General features: G+C 38.4%; 3 protein-coding genes across 3 annotated transcripts in view; 2 read left to right on the top strand and 1 right to left on the bottom strand.

Moving 5' to 3' along the window:
• LOC135652656 (BEACH domain-containing protein C2-like) overlaps nucleotides 1-8,088 on the top strand; it is a 42,748-nt gene extending 34,660 nt beyond the window's left edge. Inside the window, exons 23-31 of the mRNA XM_065173754.1 lie at nucleotides 570-719; nucleotides 854-938; nucleotides 1,023-1,143; nucleotides 1,671-1,767; nucleotides 1,845-1,958; nucleotides 4,875-5,244; nucleotides 6,509-7,281; nucleotides 7,362-7,484; nucleotides 7,795-8,088. Coding sequence (XP_065029826.1) covers nucleotides 570-719; nucleotides 854-938; nucleotides 1,023-1,143; nucleotides 1,671-1,767; nucleotides 1,845-1,958; nucleotides 4,875-5,244; nucleotides 6,509-7,281; nucleotides 7,362-7,484; nucleotides 7,795-7,863 — 1,902 coding nt within the window. The 3' untranslated portion in view covers nucleotides 7,864-8,088. The remainder of the gene's footprint in view (nucleotides 1-569; nucleotides 720-853; nucleotides 939-1,022; nucleotides 1,144-1,670; nucleotides 1,768-1,844; nucleotides 1,959-4,874; nucleotides 5,245-6,508; nucleotides 7,282-7,361; nucleotides 7,485-7,794) is intronic.
• Nucleotides 7,930-12,770, top strand: LOC135652657 (uncharacterized). The gene is made up of 12 exons (XM_065173755.1): nucleotides 7,930-8,069; nucleotides 8,182-8,348; nucleotides 8,529-8,610; nucleotides 8,695-10,002; nucleotides 10,486-10,570; nucleotides 10,680-10,775; nucleotides 10,879-11,031; nucleotides 11,116-11,223; nucleotides 11,724-11,843; nucleotides 11,930-12,055; nucleotides 12,196-12,279; nucleotides 12,361-12,770. The coding sequence occupies exons 4-12, from the start codon at nucleotides 9,026-9,028 to the stop codon at nucleotides 12,484-12,486; spliced, it is 1,875 nt and encodes a 624-aa protein (XP_065029827.1). The 5' UTR covers nucleotides 7,930-8,069; nucleotides 8,182-8,348; nucleotides 8,529-8,610; nucleotides 8,695-9,025; the 3' UTR covers nucleotides 12,487-12,770.
• Nucleotides 12,771-15,945: 3,175 nt separating this feature from the next.
• On the bottom strand, nucleotides 15,946-21,702 carry LOC103970355 (uncharacterized). Its single transcript, XM_009384105.3, has 8 exons — nucleotides 20,895-21,702; nucleotides 20,564-20,767; nucleotides 20,358-20,471; nucleotides 20,076-20,113; nucleotides 19,856-19,985; nucleotides 17,254-19,371; nucleotides 16,486-16,628; nucleotides 15,946-16,364 (listed from the first exon to the last, which is right to left on the bottom strand). Exons 1-8 carry the CDS (start codon nucleotides 20,970-20,972, stop codon nucleotides 16,121-16,123), a joined length of 3,069 nt encoding a protein of 1,022 aa, XP_009382380.2. The 5' UTR covers nucleotides 20,973-21,702; the 3' UTR covers nucleotides 15,946-16,120.
• Nucleotides 21,703-23,384: the final 1,682 nt, after the last annotated feature.

Genomic DNA, 23,384 nt, shown 5'->3' on the forward strand with positions numbered 1-23,384 from the left:
TTTCAAGATTTCAGCTACTTGTGAACATGTGATAAGATTTGAAGGACCAGTTACAATGTTTGGCATGGATGACACGGACACATTATTTTGTAGTTTTTGTTCTGCTGATAAGATGACATGGACACAAAAAATAGTTTGTAGTTTTTAGATTTATATCATCATAAGGTTTTATAAGTCTGAAATTGTTCATATATTAGAAGAAATAATAAAATAAGCACAAATCTCATATATATTAGGATCATTCAGTTGAAGGATATTTGATTTTTTTAAGGTAGTTAGGTTCATTGGGTATATTGCAGAAGATATGTCTTTACCAACAGATTTCAGTGAAATTTAAGTTGTACCTGCCTAATGTTAGTGCATTTTTATGGCTTACATGTTGGTCAACCCTTGAAAGTCAGTGTGTCGTAATTTTTCATATATAGTCTAAATTCTGCTGTATGATTAAAATATTAATTGAATTTTCTTTATTTTTTTGTAATTTCTCTGTTGACCATATTTTTAATTATAAGTATGAGAAAGAAAGTATTTGTGTACCTCATTTCCATCCTTTGTTGAATGCTTTTCAGGTTTTGTATTACCTTGTTAGAGTGGAGCCATTTACCACTCTTTCTATTCAACTACAAGGTGGCAAATTTGACCATGCTGATCGTATGTTTTCTGATATTAGTGGTACTTGGGATGGTGTACTTGAAGATATGAGTGATGTGAAAGAGTTGGTAATCTATTTATGTGCATGAAATATTAATCTTTTCTTCTATATTTGTTAGTATTTCTCCCTGTGGTCCAAAGTTTATAAGCCTTTGTGCATCTGAGCTATCTTTCTTTTTTTTCAATTTGTTGTTACTGTTAGGTTCCAGAAATGTTTTACCTCCCTGAGGTACTAGTCAATGTGAATTCCATTGATTTTGGTACAACTCAACTTGGAGGAAAATTGGGTAAGTGCTTTACTTCTCCAAGCGTTCATGCCAAATGACGCACTCTGCAAAGTAGTGAAATTCAACTTGATTCGTTTGCTGCAGATTCTGTGAAATTACCTCCTTGGGCTGATAGCCCTGTTGATTTCATCCATAAGCATCATATGGCTCTTGAAAGTGAGCATGTATCTTCTCACTTACATGAGTGGATTGACCTCATTTTTGGGTATGTTGTTCAAGCAGACACCTCCTCAGTTTTATGCTTGATGCAGTTCTACGTTTACTGCCTGTGCTCTTTTTCATAATTTCCTGTTGTTCAAGATCACCAGGATTCCTTGTGTGATAATTGACTGGCATGAAGCCGTGATATCTTAGGAGGTTCCATGCCAATTTTAGAATGTGCGTCACATCATATACTTATAGGGACCAACCAATATGAGCCTTAAACATCACAAATCTGGAATGACAGGTTTTTCGGGTTCTAAGTACCATCAATAAGCAGTAGTCCTGAAATAAGTGCTTACACTAGCCCTTTTAATGGCACTTTATATATACAATAGGCTTTGCCCTTTTGTTGGTCCTGAAGACTTTTCTGACTCTTGCTCTGACTTTTTTCCAAGATGTTTCAGTTTCTAAATTTCTTAGTTCTCCAGTGATACATAATAGAGAGTCTTAGTATTTACTGAAGTGTTTGCTTCTGTATTTTCCTTGTCATCTTTGTTTTTGATTTATGCTGACTAGTTGGTATTTCAGATACAAGCAGCGTGGTAATGAAGCTGTGGAAGCAAATAATGTTTTTTTCTATATTACATACGAAGGGACAATTGATATTGACAAAATCGAAGACCCAGTAAGTCTTAATGGTGCTGGTTTGATTTGTTTTCCTTTGTGATGGTTGCTTAAATGCCTCTTCAAAATCACATATAGGTACAAAGACGTGCTACCCAAGACCAGATTGCATATTTTGGGCAAACACCATCTCAATTGTTGACCGTTCCACATTTAAAGAAAAGACCCTTGGCTGATGTTCTACACCTACAGGTATTAACATCTTTTGCATTCTATTCATAACAGTTCTCTCTCTCTCTCTCTCTCTCTCTCTCTCTCTCTCTCTCCTCCTATGTGTGTGTGCATGTGTATCTGATTCTTCTTTTGTACATTAGAATCAAAGATGAATGTTGTAGGACATGGTAGTCAGTCAAAGTAATTAATGCCTCTCTATGTTCACACTAGAAATTTAGTCAGCATTATAATAAATTCTTTTACATTTTGTTTAGGCAAGGATTTATCAACATGAGATGATGCATGTACTGTTGAGAATGGCCATGTAATTAGTTTTTTCATTGGGGATTTAATATTTTTTTTCTTATTCTAAATAATATTGAGGACTTAATAATATAAAGAAGTGATAATATATGCAGTTTTTTGGTTGTTGACAATTTGATAAAAAGGTGGAACTATGTATTTTGTCAATTATTGCAGTATGCCTTTTCATATTCTGGAGCATCATTATTAATCACAGGAAGGGAAATTGTCCATAGTGTTACAGAAATCAAGTTTTGCATTTGCAATAAATTCACGAAGATAGTAAGTAATAACTAAATTTTAATTTATTGCTTTCAGGTGTAATAGAGGTCTATTTCTTGCTGCCATGGTTTTTGGAATATCATTCCAATTAATTTGGAATTAGTGACTACAAAAGATACATGAGAGTAATTTGATTATCAAATGCCAGCTTTATGCATGTGGCTACCACCATTTTGGCATCTATGACCGGAACGTACTACTGCCCCCTTCCACCTCATGTCATCTGCCACCCACAAAAATATCCTAGTCTAGTTATATCAAGTTTTTCATGGATGATTAGTCCAAATCTCAAAGAGAAAATATTAGGATAAGTTAATTCTATATTTTGGGCCCCATCTGTCAAAAGAATCAAATTACTTTCTTGATAAGGTACCGCTAAAAATAAATCTCAAAATGTGAAAAGTGAACAATCTTCATAAAATATTTTTTTTTTAAAGTAATTTCCATTTCATCGAATGATGTACATGACGCCCACAATGTACTAACCAACAATACACTAATACACTTGAACCTAAGACTTATCGCTTGTGCAACAATAAGCTAACCAACTTGGATATCTCAACTGAGACCATAAATACTTGGAGTGCTTCTTCTTATGCATGCAATAATCTATAAATTAGCTACCTCCCTTTATATGTCTACATTGTTAGCTCATTGAAGTGCTTCATGATCTTCGCAGATTTTGGTCCTTTACAATTAGTAATTTGTTTGCATAATCTAAGTTATATGCCTCTGCTACTGTTTTTCTGTTGAGAAATGTCTTCATGTTCTGCTATAAACTAACAAACAATATTTTTACCAATTGGATATCCATCAAATTACATTAATTATTTATTAGAATTTTTCCAGCGAAACAATCATTCCAACACTAGGCAAATATGAAAGGTCTGTCTTGTATTCAATTGTCTGGAATTACGTGATGAGCTTGGGGCTCTGCTTACTAGCCAATATTCTTGGTTGCTAATAAGATTAATAACTTCTTAGACGAATTATATACTGTTTCATGCGAATGATATAAATTCTTGAGCAATGGAAACAGCAAAGATAATCTTTTTCCAGAAGTTTTATGGTTATTTCTAACCAAATGCATATATTCGGAAGCTTGGGCAAGTGATTGGCAGCCATTTTATCAACAGAGGTTTGCCATGAGAATCTAACTTATGGGTGAAGGGATGATATGTAGGTACAGAATATGTTTATATTGCAGGTCTCTGGGGCACCCAAATCATCTACTCTTAGGTTTCCAAAACGAACATTGCCCGCTCATATAGATCAAAGTACCATTCATGCACGATGATAACTAATATTATGATCTTTGCCAATTAACAAATATTGGGTAGAAAGTGTTGAACTGATATATGTTACCTTGATGCATATACAATGCTTGTTGTCACAAAATTTGCTAGAGAACATCAAGTGATCAAAATTGTGGCACATCTGTTCCAAGGACAATCCTAGGGCAATCCTCAATTATTATGATTGTGTAACCGAGCTCTTTGTTGTCTTGTCCAGCATGGAATTTTACTTATGTAAGAGGAATGCTTTGAAGCAAAAGAAATAACAGAGAAGCTCATTCAATTTACTATTTGGTTTCTCATAGGACTTGCTTTGTGATTACAAAAACAAGTCCTTTTTTTTCGCAAAAGGTAAGTGGTGATGTCAACTAGCTAAGTTAGTTGACATCTTCATTTTACAATAAATACGAGTAGATTTTTGTAAAAAGGGTGGCCTAGTTCACGAGGCTCCTTGCCCTTGCAAATCAGAGAGGTTGTTCTCTTGGACTCATATCTTGGTCGCCTGGATCTAAAATTATCATCATGCCAAGACTCTTGTCCTCTTACTGACGTAAGGTCTGATAAATTTAGTAAATCAAGAATATAAACTTAGGTATTATCCTTGAAATAATAAATCCCAGGAATGATGTTGATGTTATTATAATCTGTTCAGTATACTTGAAGAAACATCTAAAATGAACGAATTTGGAACACCAAAAGGAATATCGAACATGATCTCCAAGTACAATGATATATTTAGTTGTTTTTGCATTTGCAGAACCATATGTCTCCTTCAAGTCATCAATGCCCAAAATAAACCTTCGAAATACTAATCCGAGAGAGAGAGATCTGGAGTCTCTGTAGGCTGTATCTATTGTATTTTCTCTAAAACTGCAATTTTTATACTGATTAAGGTCCTATTCATCAGAGAGAATCAATTACTTTTGCATTGTTTGTTCATAGCCATATTTAGCCTGTATCTACTGATATATTTTTGTATGCCGGAATTGTGTCTTCTTAGTATGTGTAAAACATTGCCGAATTTGGCCGAAAGCTAATCCTGCTTAGTTTCTAAAGCTTTTGCTTATTTTTACAGACCATATATCGCAATCCAAATGGGATTAGACCTTATGCAGTTCCAAATCCAGATCGCTGTAATGTTCCTGCCGGTGCAATTTTTGCATCACCTGACTCTGTAGTAGTTGTGGATACAAATGCACCTGCAGCATATGTGGCACTGCACAAATGGCAACCAAATACTCCCGATGGCCATGGAACACCTTTCCTGTTTCAACACGGTAAGGCTGCTGCTAGTTCAACTGGTGGTGCGCTCATGCGCATGTTCAAAGGACCTGGTCCATCTGGTACAGATGACTGGCAATATCCTCGGGCTTTAGCTTTTCCAGCATCTGGAGTGCAAAGCTCAGCAATTGTTGCAATCACATGTGACAAAGAGATCATCACCGGTGGGTATTCTTGTTCCATTAACCTTTGCACAGCTGACTTCAGACTGCTAAATAGTTTTATAACAAGACAATTAGAGAACAGCTGATCGATCTTTTCTTATATATTGGTAAGTGCTTACGATGACGATCATTTGTAGGCACAAGGATAAACTAATCACGATAGATGTGTGTAATTCTACTGCATCCACTTTGAGTTGTACATTCATAATTTGCAGTGCAAGTATTTTATCTTTGTTTGATTCTGATATCCCAATCTGATATCAAGAGTTGATGGTCAGTTGGATTCGTATGCAGTGGTAGATAGGATAATTATGTTGGGCTTTGATGAGATGTCAAGCCACTAGTGGAGGAGATTGTAGTACCTTAAAATAATGGCTTATGATAACATGAGTTACTATCCACCTCAAAGAGTAAAGAATAAGTCTTTACTCTCTTTTTGGGGCTTAGCCCACATGCTTTTGGGTTTGAAACACCATTACAAGATTGCACTGCTGGTAGTTGAAAATAGAGTGTACCAACAATATCACTGTTATTCATATGTAGCTGGCTTATTATCTTAAGCATGGTAATGTGAATATCCTTTACAACTTTTATTTTTAAGACATCCTCATTTTATTGTTTGAGAGGTTATGGCTTCTTGTTGTTGTTTCTAACATTTTTTAAATGTCATTATGATATTTTGACTTAATTGGCATGGCCCAATCGATATTAATATTATATCTAAGTGTTGCCAAAAAATGAGGGCTCAGCTACATGGATTTATCTAACAAGTGGCAGAGTGATTTCAAAAACTTCATTTTTTTTTCAACCCTTTTGAAAATGGTTTTTGTTTTACCTGTCTGAACCAGCTTGATCTTCTACCATTTTATTCTTGAATATAACACCTTCAGTTCCTACTAAAGAAAATATTTTGACCCTACATATCAATGCCAACCTCCTCCACCACTGGCGTACTTGAACGTAGTGAATATCATGTTCTTTAGTTGTTCTACATTCTGATGCAAAAAAGCACAGAAGTTGTATTCATTTCATAGAACTGTTTTTCTCATCATGATGGTCTTCCCAGTCATGTTCCAAACAAATTTAATGTCTCAACTCCAGATATTCATTTCACTTTTTTGTTGATGTGGGCATTCTACATTTGATGTATTGATATTTTGGCTTATACACATTGTATTCATTATTTTCGAAATTCAATCTGTGGAATTTGCTTTGGGACATATTGTCTTTAAATATCAATGATTGTTCACTTCAATGAATACAGGTGGGCATTCTGATAACTCCATCAAGTTGATCTCCTCTGATGGGGCCAAAACGATTGAAACTGCTGCTGGGCATTGTGCACCTGTGACCTGTCTTTCCCTTTCAAATGACAGCAACTATCTTGTCACGGGTTCTCGAGACACAACTGTTATAATTTGGAGAATACACCGTGTTTCTCCTTCAAATGCAAAGAATGTATCAGAATCTACCCCAACAGCAATTAGTCCTGCAGGTGGTAGCGATCCAAATAGTACTCTAGACACTAGCAGAAGGCATCGGATTGAAGGCCCCATGCATGTATTAAGAGGTCATCTTGGAGAGATAATCTCCTGTTCTGTTTGTTCTGACCTAGGTGCTGTTGCTTCCTGCTCAAATGCTTCCGGCGTTATCCTACATTCTTTGAGAAGAGGTCGATTGATAAAGAAGCTAGATATTAAGGAGGCACATATTGTCTGCCTCTCATCTCAAGGAGTTCTATTAATTTGGAATAAGATTAAGAAAAGTCTATCCACCTTTACAGTCAATGGGATACCGATTGCTACAACAGTTATATCACCTTTCTCTGGCAGAATCAGTTGCATTCAGATTTCTGCTGATGGGGAAAATGCTTTAATTGGGACATCATCTTGTACAAATGATACTACTAAAGATGACATTGTCGCAGAAAATAACAATATGGAGTTAGACAGAAATGATGTTTCTAATGAAAACACAGAGGACAGAATAGCAGTTCCTGTTCCTTCAATTGCTTTCCTAAATTTGCATACCCTGAAGGTAAGCTGTTATCTATTTCTTTCCTGTTGTAATTGTTATGCGTGTTAATATGTCATAAGTTTGTTGGGATTTGGTTGCAGGTTTTTCATACTTTGGTTTTGGAACGAAGTCAAGACATCACTTGCATAGGTCTGAACAAGGATAGCACCAACCTTTTAGTATCAACAGCAGATAAACAGCTGATAGTTTTCACAGACCCTGCTGTAAGCGTTTATAATTCAAATCTCATTTTTAGCAGCTAACTAGGCCATGCATTAATGATTTTCAAGATTTTGGTTTTCCATGCTATAAATGTATGATATTGACATAAGCCATGAACAATAAGAGAGTCCATTTGAATAAACATCACATTTTTTGCTACATTTCAATCATGCTTCTTAGTTTACTCATGCCGAATAATCGTATCTTTAGCGTAATAAGCATGCTGAGGTGCGATTCGCATGATGCACCTGAACATGCATTCATCTACACTTTCTTTGGCCTTGTCATATATCAAAATCTCTCTTCTTGCAGTTGAGCTTGAAGGTAGTGGATCACATGCTTCGGCTTGGTTGGGAAGGTGATGGTCTGCTTCAATCATGAGCGGTTGATTCTTTTCGACGCATGATTCTTGACCTCTGGTGGCTTTCGGCCAGCCATCGACCAACCATATGTGTTGTGAAACACATTGTGCAAATAGTAGGATAGCAGAATATTGAAACATTGTGCAGAAGAGAGGATGCAGAGTTGTCTATTTTTCTTCATTCTGTATATGATCTTATTGTTTTATAGATGAAATCAGTTTTGAGGTTTTTCTCCTCCTCTTTAGTTCCTTCTCTTTCCTTATCTTGCCTTCTTTCCGTATTTTGATGTACTACAAGTTAGCAAGTGCTGAAACACATCAAATGCTGCCTTTTTCAGGACATTGGCTGCTGCATAGCATATGAAATTATTTGAATCTCTTAATTCTTCCACTCGGTATGCCAGATTACTCTACTAGCTGTCAGCATCAAATAAGCTGTTCTTTGAGAGCAAATCTCGAGATGTCTTCTGAGCAGTACTCTTCAGAAACATAAGATTTGACTCAGGTACAATAAACCTATAAAAGAATCTCTAGAAGGTTTTCTCGGTTGATAATATAGTTAAAATCACAAGTACGGTAAGTTATATGCGTGATGTTTCAAGCAATTTGTCATCTTGACCGTTATCTCTGTTCCATCCTCAATTTCTGTATTGTGATTGTGTTCCTGTATTCGAGGCATTGTTAGGAGCACCAACAGAAGACACAGCATATTAGTGGAGAATGACACGGATAGAAGCAAGAGGGGATACGTGACGCGAGTGGAGAAGGTAGGTCAGGACAAGACTGGTGCTGGTGCTCATTGAATTGAAGACCCTACCATAATTAACTCGGGTTGTTGTGCTGCTTCGCAGTATATAGCGGCATATGTAGCACAGCCATTGGTGGCAATTTGGCAGAGCGACAACCGGTCAATTGAATCCATTAATAGTTTGGATCGGACCAACTTAAGGATCACTAATTTGGCGTCTGTCCCCTCTCCGGATACCGCATTCATCCATTTAAGTAAACCGCCCACCGCAAGGAAACGTTCAACGCGTTTTCTCTCCTCCGCTACGTTCATCTCCTGGCACTTCTCTTGAACCCGTCTTCTCCTTTTCTCTTCGTTCATCTCCCCTTTCTTTTTCCTCATCCTTTGCCAGGGTTTAGAATTCTAACATCCGATCTGGTTGCTTGGAGTCGAAGATGTTGGACCAGCTGCTGATCTTTACGCGGGGTGGGCTGATCCTGTGGGAGCTCGGCAGCTCGCTCAAGGGGTCCCCGATCGACGCGCTCATCCGCTCCTGCCTCCTCGAGGAGCGCTCCGCAGACGCGGCCTTCCACTACGACGCTCCCGGCGCCGGCGGCGGAGCCGCCTACACCCTCAAGTGGGTCTTCGACAACGACCTCGGCCTCGTCTTCGTCGCCGTCTACCAGCGCATCTTTCATCTCCTCTACGTAGACGATCTCCTCGCGGCCGCTCGCCGCGAGTTCTCCCGGATCCACGACCCCAGTCGCACGTCGTACGATGATTTCAACGAGACCTTCCGCCAGCTCCAGAAGGAGGCCGAGGCGCGGGCGGAGGAGATGCGCAAGTCCAAGCAGGCTGCCCGCGTCCCCACGGCGCCCAAGAAGCAAACCAGCGGTTCCGGGAAGCAACGAAATAGCGGTAGCAGTGGCAACACCAGCGGTTCTGGGAAAGACGAGTCAGATGGCGATTCAGGAAAGGGCCGTTGGTTAGCGAATGGTAGTTCAAATGGGCAAGGGAATGAAAGTAAAGACAATTCTCGTGCCCCGAGTGGTTTTCTGAAGGGAAAAGAGACCGGAGCGCCTGAAGTTGGGGCATTCGATGTAAACAAGTTACAGAAGTTGCGGTCCAAAGGTGGGAAGAAGACGGACACTGGTGGCGTTGGGAGCAAGGCCACCAAGGCGGAGCCAAAGAAGAATGTGAAGAAGAACAGGGTTTGGGATGATTCACCTTCTGAGTCGAGATTGGATTTTACGAATCCAGTGGATGAGAGAGGGGAAGAGCCTCTGGAGGTTGTGGAGGCAGATCGGGGAGAGAGCATGATGGATAAGGAGGAAATTGTGAGCAGCGAAAGTGAGAGTGAGGAAGATGAGGAAGTGGAGAATGAAAAACCTTGCACGAAGAAGAAGGGGTGGTTCTCGTCTATGTTCCAAAGGTAAATATTTGGATTTGAAACCTCTTCATGATTGTTTATTTAGTGAATGCAATATCAATAGTTTTCTTTCAAATATCTTCATTCAACTTACTGTAGATTATTCTTCTCTCTCAAATGAGGGAATATGCATAGCTGATACCTGCACATGTATCTGTTTGTAGCTTCTCGACTTAAATGTTCTTTTCTGATGCTTATTTTATAAATCTATCTCTACAGTAGTTCATGTGCTTGTGGTCTAAATTTGTAATATGCCCACCACAAATTGAAATTAGTGTATAATCAGAGGTCAAAAGAGGGTAATTAAATCAATCCTTTTGATTGATTGCACCTTAGATTTTGCATACAAAACAAAATGTTTTTAGGTCCTCAATGACCCCATAGTTTTTTTTTTTTTCTCTTCGGAACCTTAGCTTCTATTCCATGCAATCTGGATCCACTATGTTCCGACAATTATTCATCTATGTTGCATTTTCTTGGCTTCAGTATTGCAGGTAATGCTGTGTTAGAGAAGTCTGACTTGAAACCAGCCTTGAAAGCTCTCAAGGATAGGTTGATGACTAAAAATGTGGTATGTGTCTGGTCTTCCATGTTTGGTTGATATATGTATGCCAAATTCTGATGTTTGTTTCAACTATTATACTATTCATCATAGAGTTAGTTTTTCATGGAACTTTCAGGCTGAGGAAATAGCTGAAAAGCTTTGTGAATCAGTAGCAGCTAGTCTTGAGGGGAAAAAACTGGGCTCCTTTACGAGAGTTTCTTCAACAGTTCAGGTTTGTTGATGGGGTTGATGTATACCTTTTTTCTGCTGGCTTCATTTTGCTGCAGTCATACTCTTGCAAAACCGTATATCTCAGTGTTGGATTACAACTGCAGACAGCCATGGAAGAGGCACTTCTTCGTATTTTAACACCAAAGAGATCCATTGACATTTTGCGAGATGTCCATGTCGCTAAGGAGCAAGGAAGACCTTATGTTGTTGTTTTTGTTGGTGTCAATGGAGTTGGAAAATCTACCAATCTTGCCAAGGTTAGCATATTTTCTCTTAATTCTTTTTATTTGGCTGGCATTTGTCCCATTTCTGAAATATCTTCTTCTTTTGTAATTATATAGGTTGCATACTGGCTTTTGCAACATGAAGTTAATGTAATGCTGGCAGCATGTGATACATTCAGGTCTGGTGCTGTTGAACAGCTTCGGACTCATGCACGCAGACTCCAGGTATGCCACCTACTCTTGATTTATTGGTGTTTGTTCATGATGGATATCAGCTTTCCATTGTTTTATTTTGCTCATTGCTTGACTATGCCTCCTTTCAGTTGTGCTCGTTATTTATTGATAAATTTGGATTTCATGCCGAGAGATTGGAAAAGATTATCTACATGCTACTCTTTAGTCGATTTCAAAGAACATGTTGGACTTGCCACTACATGTGGTTTGGTTTCTCTCTGTTAATACATCTTGAAAGAAAGAAGCAGTCGTAAGGCACTTGGCGATCCTTTTTTTACCTTTTGCAGCATTGAATGGTAGCTTCTGCTGTTAGTGTAGTCACTAGTCAAATGAAGATAAAATTGACCATTACCAACCTTTGATACCGATGTTCAAGTTTGTAATCTGACTTTGCTGTGACATTAGCATTGTTACAATACAAGTGATTAAAAAGCTGAAGTGCGCAATGGCTACGAGACCTATACATTTGTAACAACTAAAATGCTTTGCAGATACCTATCTTCGAGAAAGGCTACGAAAAGGATCCCGCAATTGTAGCGAAAGAAGCTATCCAGGAGGCTAAATCCAATAATTCAGATGTTGTCCTTGTCGACACAGCTGGCCGTATGCAGGTAAGAATTACTGGGGACACTATTAATTGGCCAAACATGTAGGAGATGTTTTGTCTATAACCAGCTTTCTTGCTGTTGCATATCAGGATAATGAGCCACTGATGAGAGCACTCTCCAAGCTCATCAACCTCAACAACCCAGATCTGGTACTTTTTGTTGGAGAGGCTTTGGTTGGAAATGATGCTGTGGATCAATTAACCAAGTTCAACCAGGTACCATGTGTCCCATGTTCTCCATTTCAAGATTGTTGTTGATAATTTTACCAGATGACCAGTTCGAGCATCCATCCTGCATCCTTTGCTAGACCCACAGTTTTACCAATCACTTGGTTGTTTCACATACTACCATGCAGAAATTAGCAGACCTGTCCACGATTTCGAATGCCAGGTTGATCGATGGCATCCTGCTCACCAAGTTCGACACGATTGATGATAAGGTTGTAAATTGTTTTAGCCGTAGAAGTTGCTTTCTTGTCGTTACTTCGTTTTTCCACTAATTCCCGAAATTTTCGTGTCAGGTTGGAGCAGCTCTTTCCATGGTCTATGTTTCAGGAGCTCCAGTGATGTTTGTTGGTTGCGGTCAGTCCTACACCGACCTTAAGAAGCTCAACGTGAAGTCCATTGTCAAAACTCTTCTGAAGTGAGCGTAGTACCGCTGTCTGAACTTTTAGTCCCCCATGACCTCATTCTCTTGACGTCTTAAGCAAATGAATCATACTGGCTCTGCTGTAGATTCTTTCAAGCGATGATGTCTATTCTTTAACAAGAATTGCTTTCTTGTTATAATTTTAGAAACTCTTAATCACATTTTGATAGTAGCATTATCTCGAATACCAGCCCCAATCTGTATATACCAATCCGAGAAAGGATTGGTATCGGACTCTACGATTCGGTCAGTATTTAATTTTAATTTTAATTTTTCAGCTGATACAGGTTTGATTAACTATCAAATGTATTAGTCCAATGAATTATTGAAATCGGTACCAAATTGAGATTTAAAATCTTGGTTAGCAGTTCTTTTACTAGAAATTTTAATTCTATGGAACATTTTCTGGCTGCCATACAAGTAACCAGGTAGAGCACTACAAGCGGTACTCTCTCCACACCCACCTCTCAGGCCGGTTGTTACTGTGGACCAACGTGCAGGTGGTGGTGGAGGGTGGCGCATCCACACCATATGGCCCGACGAAGACTATACCCTACGTGAGTTCACCATGGGGAAACGGCGAAAGCTTTTAAGGTGCATGGAGAAGCTGCTGCCTTTGAAGGAGAACTTACATAATTACTCAGGTTTGTCTCAATAAACCTTAAATATTTGCTTCTTTTTGGAACCATCTAATAAGAAATATATAAATAGCAGAATTCCAAAAGAGCTTACCCAGAAAGGACAAATATGTAAATTAAATCCCAATCGCAATAACGTCTCTCGGCAACGCTGCTTTTGTTCGTGCTGGCCTATAAAACCCCTGGAGGCGCGCCATTACCATTCGGAATCCACAGTTTCTCCCTCTGTCCTCCCATCATTCTTTCTCGGGCAAATAGAACTACCCTCCGCCTTCTGCTCCCGCTTCCCGATCGAAACCCTAACATGTGCTTCCTATCTCTCTTAGCAATACCTCTGATGAGCGTCCCTCGGAGATCGGTGATCCCTGTCTGGAGATCGAGGAAACGACGCCTCTTAGGTGAATCACTCGTTTCTCATTATCTTGATCGACGATGCACTGTTTGCTCACGCATGGGAAAGAATCGTTCTGATGATGATGCTCATGGTATTAGTCTAAGTTTTCTTTTACGTTATCTCTGTTTTGTTCTTTTGGAATCGGTTTCATTGTTTGTGGTTTGCTATTTCTCACAAGAAACAGCGAATCTAACGGATCTCAGATCTGATTTATCTTTCATCTATAGAACTATTAAGTACACGGGGATGCTTGCTTATTATCTTAGGGTGAACAAATAAGATGACTGCTCTTCAGATACTGCCGGTCACTTCCTTTTCTGGTTTGGCAACGAGGCTAAAGTCTGTGACCTTTTGTGGAGCATAGGATGATGGAGTTTACTTTTTGCCATTCTGGAGATCTTGATCCCTCTGTCTATCATCAGTCTCTTCCGAGAAGTCCTGTTGACCTTCGTTTTTTTGCTGTTCCATGTTCTTCGTTCAACATTTTTGGCTTGATTTTTTTGAGTGGTCTGATGTTGATATTATAACTGATAGCGTTTCGATATGGTACGGTTGGACATTAAGCTTTGCTCAGCAACGGATCTGTGTTAAGCTGATTGAAGTTAAACGCTGGCTACAATTAAGCTGCAATTGCAGCTCTGTTACTAATTAACCCAATACCAACATCATTCTCTTCGGCCGCTGACTGATAATGGCACTGGACCAAGATTTTGTTCATGAATTTAACATACAAGTTAAAATCTGATAATTCTGAGAGTTGATGTACATTCCAATTATATAGGGAGCAACCATGAAATGAAATAGGTATCTCTGAAGGATCAGAAATAAGTTTTCAGTTTATCAAGTAAAGGAAATAATTTACCATTTTATGGTGAGAATCCATTGCAAGTCATTTATCAAGGTTAAAGAAGTTCTGTTATATTCTGGTGGAGGAAGTATCTGTCAGAAAGCTCATCAAATGAACACAGGTTTTACTTACAAGAATTTCGGATCATGAAAATACATCTAAGGCTGACTAAGAAAAATAAATATGGTATCTAGAAGCTTAAAGTGCAGTGGGGACTACATTCTCTAATAATATTCTAGTTCAACTCCAAGCTTTTATTGTTAAGAATTAAATCCTCCTCCATCTGGAATGACTTTAAGATCCTAAATTATTGTTATTATTTACTGGGGAGGATTTCCAACCATTAACACCATTCATGTTCATATGCTAAGTTGACAATCAACTATCGCAACCTTCAACTTCAAATTCAAGGCCCTCTAATTGTGATAGTTACCAAGTGGAAGCACAACATGGTCAAGTGGAAGCATAAAATGTTTGTTAAGGCATCATTGGAAAATATACCCTATTGTTGAGAGCAGAAAAAATCATATTTATTGTTAATATGTTAGCTCATTCAACATTTTTCTTTTATTTTACAATGATATGAAGAACTTTCTTTCACATTCTTACTAATTCCACAGGAAATGAAAATGGCAGAAAGGCAAACTGGTATTAACAAACTGTAATAGCTCTGGTGGCCTCAAGAAAAAGATGTAGATATGAATATTTAGCTAGTCTTTGAAGATTCTAATGATTTTGCTAAATGATGTCTTTTTTATACTGTCGATTCTTTTGGCTTGACAGCAGTGTAGTTTTGAATCTGATCTTTTTTTTTTTTTGTGACACTACTGACTGTGGGATAAAGGTGTTTTTTCTATCCTGCTATATCTCTCTGTGGACTTAAATGCAATTCTAACTAATGATAATTTACAGTTGAGGGGAACTGTTCAGCAGTTGCAGTTTGTATTGAAAGCCGAAGAGACTTTGGAACATTTGTATCTCACCTTTTTATTTTTATTTTTTGCAGCAAACATTTAGCACAGATTGCTTATCATATTCCAGTTGAACATCAACTGTGTCCAAGAGTTAACTAGTAACTACATGGACCATTTGTTGTTATTGATTTGCAGTAGGGGGTTTCATTAGCATTTTGAAGAATTTGGTTGTGTTGCTATCAGATGCGAGAAATAAGGAACTTTTAACATTTGATAGGAAAGTCTCACAATGATTTGTGTGCATTGATTCATGCAATCTAGTAGTTAGGAACTTTGACCAATAATAAATCTGTCAAAACACTGGAACAATCAGGAAATATTAAGAATCTGCATTTTCGAGGAGTTCATTTCCTTAGTGTTGCAAAATTTTGTTGTTCTGTGGTAGGCAAGATCAAATTCGGTCAGCGTTTCCGTGTAGCATAGCTACTTGTTGGCTTAAGTTTAGAAAGATATGTACATTCTAGATACCTCAAGATCTTCATAATCAACATAAGAATGTTCAAATCAAGAATAACACTTCTTGTTGACTAGAAATCAGCAATTTAGAATTTCATGAAAAAAAATTATATAACTTTGAGACTTTGTGCACCCAAACCAGTGTGACTGGAAATTTTTTTCGAGGAAGGAAATAAGTTGCACTCACCGGAAAAGAATATCTTATCAATGTACACACTATTTGACATCTGGCATCGCTTCGGGGCTTGCAAGCCCTGGATCTCTGGTGCATCCAGTTGCTTGCCTAGACAGACGACTCTTTTTTGTTTAACATTAAAGAAACACTAATTCTTCAAAGCATTTTTAAGAGTCCGGATTGTCATCACAAGTTGCTGTCTTTCACCTTCTACTTCTGCAAATTTCAGGCTTATCTCAGAATATCTTTCTTGCATTTCTTTCAGCTCAGCTTCCATTGATTCATTCTGTCTTTTCAGAAGAGCCATCTCACTCAACATTTTAGCAAATGTATACTGATCACATATATAGGAAACAATGTGTTGATTTTCTTCTGAGTTAGTTCCAGAGTGCCTGCAAAAGGGATTAAAGTCATCAGAAGATCATTTGCCATAAAATAAACGTGATAGTTACTAGAAGTTCTATGCAGAAGGAGAAACACTATAACAAATGCTGGTAATTCATGAACAGTTACCTTGTGGCTAATTCTTGATCTTTGTTGTTTATATCATTTTTTTGTGCTTTGTTTCCCACCCTTTGCTGTTGTAGACAAGCAACATCACCTTCGAATTCATTTGTGCCAGCAAACTTGTTGCTTTTTTGGCAAGGTTTGCCTTCCTGCATTAGATGATTACTTAAGTAATTATCTTTAAGAAAAAACAAATAACATTTTTATGCCTCTATTATGGTGCCCACACTATTGGTCAATGGTACAAACATGCTCAAATTTCATTCAGACAATATGTAGCTCTGTCTTAATTTACTTGTTAAAAAAAACATTTTCATTACATCAAGTTATGCTGAAGCAGTTTCACAAAAGTAAAAAGAAGAATTCTCAACATTCGTGTTAACTATATGCAAAATTTATGAATGCCAAAATGCCTTAAGATCTCCTCATTCACAAAGAGATTTTTGTTTGAATCAACTAACTGATATTTCCATAACTTTGACCTCATTTCTCTGGTTCTTCTGGTTCTGTAATGATGAATGTATCATTACTGTTTCTTCCTGTCAAATTTTTTTCATTTTATTAATTACAAATAACATACCAATATAGCAATATTTTTTAAAGCACTACTCAGCATGTTTCCATTTCAATGGTTGTGTTTTAACTTTTTTATGTATCTGTGCATGTGCAGGCATAAACATGAATGTTCATTTATTGTGGTGGGTTTATTTCTAACTTTATGGAGGAGCATGAGGTGCTAGACCATGTCATCTTTTCATGTTTGGTGATACTTACATTGGTGTAGCTGTTCCCAAGTTCTTCCTCTGAACTGATTATCATATCCTCCTCCTTTAAGAGACCACCCGTCAAGTTGGAAACCAGTCTCCTCAGTTTCTCTTTTTCTAATTCACCTTCAGACAGTGATTGCTTCAGGTCATTGTACTGCACTCCAAGGGTTTCTACCTTGGAGTTTAGCATTGTGATCATGGTCTCTTTTTCATCTTTCATGTTCCTCAGGTCGCTTAATTCCTCCAATGTATTTTCTACTTTCTGCTTCAATAGTGCTATCTCGTTCTTGAGAATTTCATTTTCTGAGTTTTTAACTTGTAGCGTTAACTGATTTCCTGTATTTGTTGACTCCAAATTTTCCATCTCTGCTGCCAATTTCTCTTTCTGTCCTGAGATGAGATAATTCTCCATTTTGAGATTTTCAATCTCATTTTTCAGTAATTGCATTTTCTCCCAGGATTCTTTGAGCCTTGCTTCCCCAGACTTCTTATAATCTTCAAGCTCCTCTTTCTTGTTTTTGAGTTCCAAGTGCAGCCTATCTGCTTCTTTAGATTTAAAATTTACAAGGTTTAATAGCTGTTGAAGATTCATACGGTATTGCCCTCGCAGTGATACTAGGTTTTCCTTGGTTTCCTCCAACATTTTCTCCAGATGGCTTCTTTGTGAACGCAATTCACTAGCTTCTTTTAAAGCTTGCTTCACTATTTTCTCGTTGTCATAAAATACAGATGAAACTTGTGAAGAAAGCTTATTAAGTTCCTCATGAAGTCGTTCAGCAGTGTTAGCATTGTTCCACTGTGTTTTCCTCAGTGCTTGCTCTGCTTGTATGGCCTTTTTCTCTTGTTCAACTTTAGCTTGCATTAGTGTGTCTGCATCTGATTCAAATGATTCAACCTGAGTTTGAAGTTCTTTCTCTAAGCATTGAACATGGGTTTCAAGGTCACTGATAACCGATAAATGTGCTGAACACTCGTACTGCATCCTGAGTTGCTCTCGCAGTTGCGTTTGCTCCAGCTTATGAGAGACATCATGGTTTTCTTGCTTCAGAATTTCATAGTCCAAAGCAAGCTGTTCCATTTGCATTTCAAGTTCTTCACGGTCCTTGTTGTACAATTCTATTTCACTGTTAAGGTCAGCGATCTTCTCCTCCAGTGAATATTCAGTCCTCATGTTATTATGCCCATTGACTAACAATGCATGTTGCTCCTTATCATTTTCTGAAGTTGTTTCCAGCAACACTTGTTTACATTCAGATTGATGCAATTGTGGGAGTTGATTTCTAAATTTTGAACCTTGAATATCCTCATCATTTTCTGCTTCGACATCATTTTTTCTGCATTTATGGCAGAGTGTCTCCCTGTTTTTCTGCTCCAACAGGTCATCAAGATCTCTGACGGCAAGTAACAGTTCAGAGTTAGCTTCCTGTGTTTTTTGTAACTGCAAGCGAAGACTTGAATTCAGATTTTTCTCATGGTATAACTCTTGTTTGATTTCTTCTAGCTTGGACAAAGGATCTTCTCTAACAAGCTGTGATTCAGTTGAAAGTGTTTCATCAAAATCTGTTCTCTTTTGTGAAAGCTTAAGTTCTTCACATTCTCTTCGTAAAGCACTTCTTTCCTCCTTCAGGCTGCTTATTTCCTTTAAAAGATCTTGTCCTCGCTTATTTTCCTTGGTGATTTGCTTTCGCAAAGTCTGCAACTCCAGTTCTGATACCTCCACCTTCCTCATTAAAATGACAACTTCGTTTTTTAGTTTCTCAAGAGTCTCATCTGAACATTGCAGTCTTTCTGTTAACCCAGACTCGCCTGAGCTGTTTGTTGATCCATCCGTGCTTCTATCAGGAGCTAAAGTTTCAGACCAATCACCTGAGCTGGTCATCAACTTTGGTTGCATACCAATGTCCGCAAGAGGCGATAGTAAGCTGGTGGAGTCTTTTTGGTTGTTGCCATTCTTGATGCTGTTCTCTTTTGGTGTATATATTTCTGAGCTACTATCAGAACTAGCCGCTGATATAGCATCAAAACTGTGAGATTTTTCGAGTTTGCCATTACAGTCATCGTAAGTGGGAAGGTTTCTGCTCGATGGAAATTTTACCCTTGCCTCTCTGCTAATATATGACACATCCTGTTAAAAATAAGATACAAGAATTTCATATGTATCTTGGGGATTTGAAAGCATGATGATGAGCACATTATATATTTTCCAGATTTCCTAGTCATACATCCCCTAGGTTCGATTCCTGAAAGATTGCTATTTTGAATTCAAAGACATCTGACAATCATATTCACATTAGACTGTTGCACTTGTTTAAAGTTTTCGGTTTTCTAGAGAAGAAATGTATAGCATGTAGTGGACAATGACTTGTTTCCCCAAACACAATTCCAGTACTGACTGATGAATCGACAGGCACCAAGATTCGACAAAATGCATATGGTAAATAAAAGTGTCATAAGTTAAATACTCTCTTTGTTTCATGTACATCATATCTGCCTTATCATGTGTTTTTGTGAAGCACTTTTAGTTGGTGATTTTCTGTGCATCATAGTTGAAATACTACCATAGTGAAGTTTCTTAAAACTGTACTCTTTTGTAAGAGATTTGCACTTACTTTCACCAAGTTAGCATCATTCCTGCCATTTAGAGCTTTGACTCCTTCCTCATTGTCGCTTTTGGTTAACTGGCTCTGTAATGTTCTTCCTTGTTGCCTCATGATTGCATCTCCATTTTCTTCAACTTCCCTGAAAAGCATAAATCAATTATTGAACATCTCACTAGAAGCTTGTACTGAAACCTTTTTCCATACAATAATCCATGCTGAGTACTATTACCTTCCTGCAACGTCATCCAGCATTCTCTGTATGGTAACCTGTCATTTCAGTTAAGAGCCCATTAATTAGGGAATGAAACTTGGTAACAAGGTGTTATTATAAGTGTCTCAATTCTTTTCAAGCTCATCTCTACTTGTTTGGGATTGTGATTTCTTTTTGGAGGAGACAATTGCTGGAGATAGATTTTTGCTGACCAGATCTGTTTTTGTAGCAACCCAGATCTAGCAGAGCACTCATGAATTCTATTAATTAATGCTTGTCCATTCAGGAGGAAATGCTCACATGCAAGATGGCTTCTGTCTTGAGATGGAACGAAACAGATGAAGCTCTGAACACTTCAACATAATCTGCCAGGTTAACAATGGCTTCTCCCAGGAGTCCAGCTCTGGTGGATCCCTGCAAAACCTCCAGTGATGAGACATAATTTGGAAGCAGAGCACTCGACGAAGAACATGTCAAAGCAAAGAAGACGCATTCATCTCTCATACGGTGGTGGAAACAAGAAATTGGTATAACTTGTCGTTGATCTTTCCGCTCTTGGGATCACGCGTTAGCTTCACTGTTTCATAAACTGGGTTCGACCATTTGCAGGTTCCACCAACCACCGCAACCCTCTCTGATCTCACAGTCGGTTTTCCGACGTCGAGAGGGACCAAGCTTACCGTCGCCGCCTCCGATGCCGACAGCGGTACCTGAAGGAATCAACGAGATCAAGCCCACAAATTTTCCAGTAGATTACTTGGCTTACACGAATCACGAAGGGGGTTCAAAACTAGCTCGTTCGGCACTGGTAAGATTTGATGCGTTGACCGAACTGACCTGTGTCGCTTGGAACTGCAACTTGAACACAGCCTTGATCTTGTTCTTCTCGCTCCTCCATCGTGCTGCCTTGAACATCTTCGATCTCCCTCTCAATTCCTCATGATCTCCTCCGCTTGGCCTTCAGGAATCAGTGCTTCTACCTGCGCAGAAGCCCCCCACACATGGAGGAGCCTCCTGACAGGGAGGAAGAGGAAGTAATGCAAGTGCGGTGGAGTTCAGACACTGAACTCACAAACAACCTGTGGAAAGAGGAATATTATGATGGCTAGGGGGAGAGCTGGGAAAAAAAACAAGCAGGCAGATCCAGGCACTGAGTGTTTTGGTCTTTCTATATTTCAGCAAGTCAAGTGTTGGAGCAGAGGGGTTTAAACACAAAGCAAGGTTGAAAAATGGGAAGCTTATGTGCAATAAAATACACGCAATAGAGAATGATGTGAGGGTGTGGGGTGGTATGTTATAAGCGTCTGCTGGTGGATTGCTTGAGACTCACAGCAAGGAGGCAGACATGGGATTTGGTGTGTGGTGGTGGCAATCCCTGTTGTGGCTATGGCTTGACAATTGTGCCCACGTGATGGCTTTTCTCCACTGTGGGGTTGGTCCTGTTTTGGCAACCGGAAGGATTAGATTACATGGGATCCTGTTCTTCCGTCTCCTCCCTGCAAAGCTGGTGACAGGTGATGATCATATCCTTCCATTCTGTGTATCTTTTCATACAACACATCTTCTTTGACGCTTTCTTTATTTTGATGGTTTGGTAGCGTCTTTGGATGCTACAGTGAGCTTCTTAATATTCATATCTAAGGGGGAACTACTTAATAAGTTTTTTTTTTTTATCATCGTTATCAACCATTCACATCAGTTCTTTTACTTGATCGTAGATGTGTATCATCCATTCATATTGGTTCATGTAAAACAAAAAAAGATGTTAGAAATTCTTGAATGATTCTATTTGAATGTTCTAAGTCAACGAGGATATTTTTAAAGGTTGTGGTTTATAGAGTCTCTGAGTCCAAATAGTGAGAGCAGGAAAAGTTAAAATTATGGTTGAAGTCAATAAATTAGTGTGCCATATTATTATCATATAGCATTATTCTTGTGTCATTTATAATAATTGAGAGTATTATTTGTACACACAATAACAAGATGGTTTAATGGAGTAGTAGCGCTATATAAAGGAATAATGCTTAACAATGAGAATGATGCATACAATATGACAAAAAATGGTGTTTGACTCATGATAATGAGAGTAGTCTCTAGTGTGAAAAACGAGGATGTAGCTCTTGATAGTTATCATGTCAGGTAGAAAAATGACTCCAAGAGAGTAATGCTTGTTGCAAGACTAGTTAATTTGTTATCCTTTTACACTATGAGCTAAATCGTATGACACGGTGAGTTGCTCCATTTCCGAGTTGAGATAAGAGAATGTTGCATGAAGGGTATTGACGTAGACGAGTATCCTTATAGGATTGGTACATCATATTTTTATGATTGACATAATATGTTTTCTTTTTTTGAGATGTATGATGTATAATACATATTAGTAACTTATTTAAATGTGACAAAGGGGTGTTCACAATCTGGAGAATCCCACCCCTCGCTCTCTCCCTAATTCATCTATTGCCATCATAATTTGATGGTGAGCTTGTTTACAGATGAGCTGTGCCACTTCAAAAGAGTAGATCTTGTTGAGCTATCCATTAAGAGGTAGATGATGTTTATCAGCTAATACGTCGCTACATTCCCCCTGTGAAGGCGACCACCCACCGAAATGTTATGATTCCTTTATACTCTTCAAACAAATATGTCTGTAGCTATAGACTCCCATCTTTTCTGATGCGGCGTCCAATGCCCACCTAATTCATTCTGATCACGGCCATTACAATGAGACCGAGGGGATCAGCACTTCCTCCCATGGCCTCCTGCACTGTGCCAACCTCGGGGTTTGGGAATCAGTCATTGGCTCCACTTAGCTTTTTCTACTTGTAATACGGCATGGTCCTTCAGCATTTATGAACCCCACATGTGTTGGCTTTGATCCATCCAACAATTGGCTTTTGGGCTTTACACTCTTTGCTGTCATCGGTCCTCTAAAGTTACACATGTGCGCATCTCTGATGGGCCTTTTATCTCTGTATACTTTTCTTCTATGCCATATTTGCTGTTTTATCTTTTAGGCTCTTCGTACGCAACCCCTATTGCTTGCTCATTTCTATTCTATTTTCACTTAACGACTTGTACTAATCGAGATGAATATTTGTGCAATCTGTGACTCTTGTCTTCGATCTTAAGAAAAATGCTATTTTTATGTAAATAAATCGTAGAACTTTCTGATCTCATGACTATGATGTTATTTCCATTTAAATAGACACTATGCTATGATGTCGCTTCAAAGAGGAACAATTATGTCCAAAACTTTAAGGCTTCATAGTAGTATCCAATGACTAGTCATCACAACGCTCAGCTCAGCTCAGCTGCTGGTGTTGTATG

This window comes from Musa acuminata, chromosome BXJ3-11, assembly GCF_036884655.1.
Source record: "Musa acuminata AAA Group cultivar baxijiao chromosome BXJ3-11, Cavendish_Baxijiao_AAA, whole genome shotgun sequence".
In the NCBI taxonomy this organism is placed as follows: Eukaryota; Viridiplantae; Streptophyta; class Magnoliopsida; order Zingiberales; family Musaceae; genus Musa; species Musa acuminata.

Bases quoted from the DNA above. Each gene is read 5' to 3' on its own strand.
- LOC135652657 (XM_065173755.1), top strand. From the start codon at position 9,026: ATGTTGGACCAGCTGCTGATCTTTACGCGGGGTGGGCTGATCCTGTGG. The intron at 11,032-11,115 runs GTTAGCATATTT...GTAATTATATAG, and splicing joins AATCTACCAATCTTGCCAAG to GTTGCATACTGGCTTTTGCA. The intron at 12,056-12,195 runs GTACCATGTGTC...ACTACCATGCAG, and splicing joins AATTAACCAAGTTCAACCAG to AAATTAGCAGACCTGTCCAC.
- LOC103970355 (XM_009384105.3), bottom strand. From the start codon at position 20,972: ATGTTCAAGGCAGCACGATGGAGGAGCGAGAAGAACAAGATCAAGGCT. The intron at 20,472-20,563 runs GTATGAGAGATG...GAGGTTTTGCAG, and splicing joins AATTTCTTGTTTCCACCACC to GGATCCACCAGAGCTGGACT. The intron at 20,114-20,357 runs GTGAGCATTTCC...CTGAAATGACAG, and splicing joins AGACAGAAGCCATCTTGCAT to GTTACCATACAGAGAATGCT.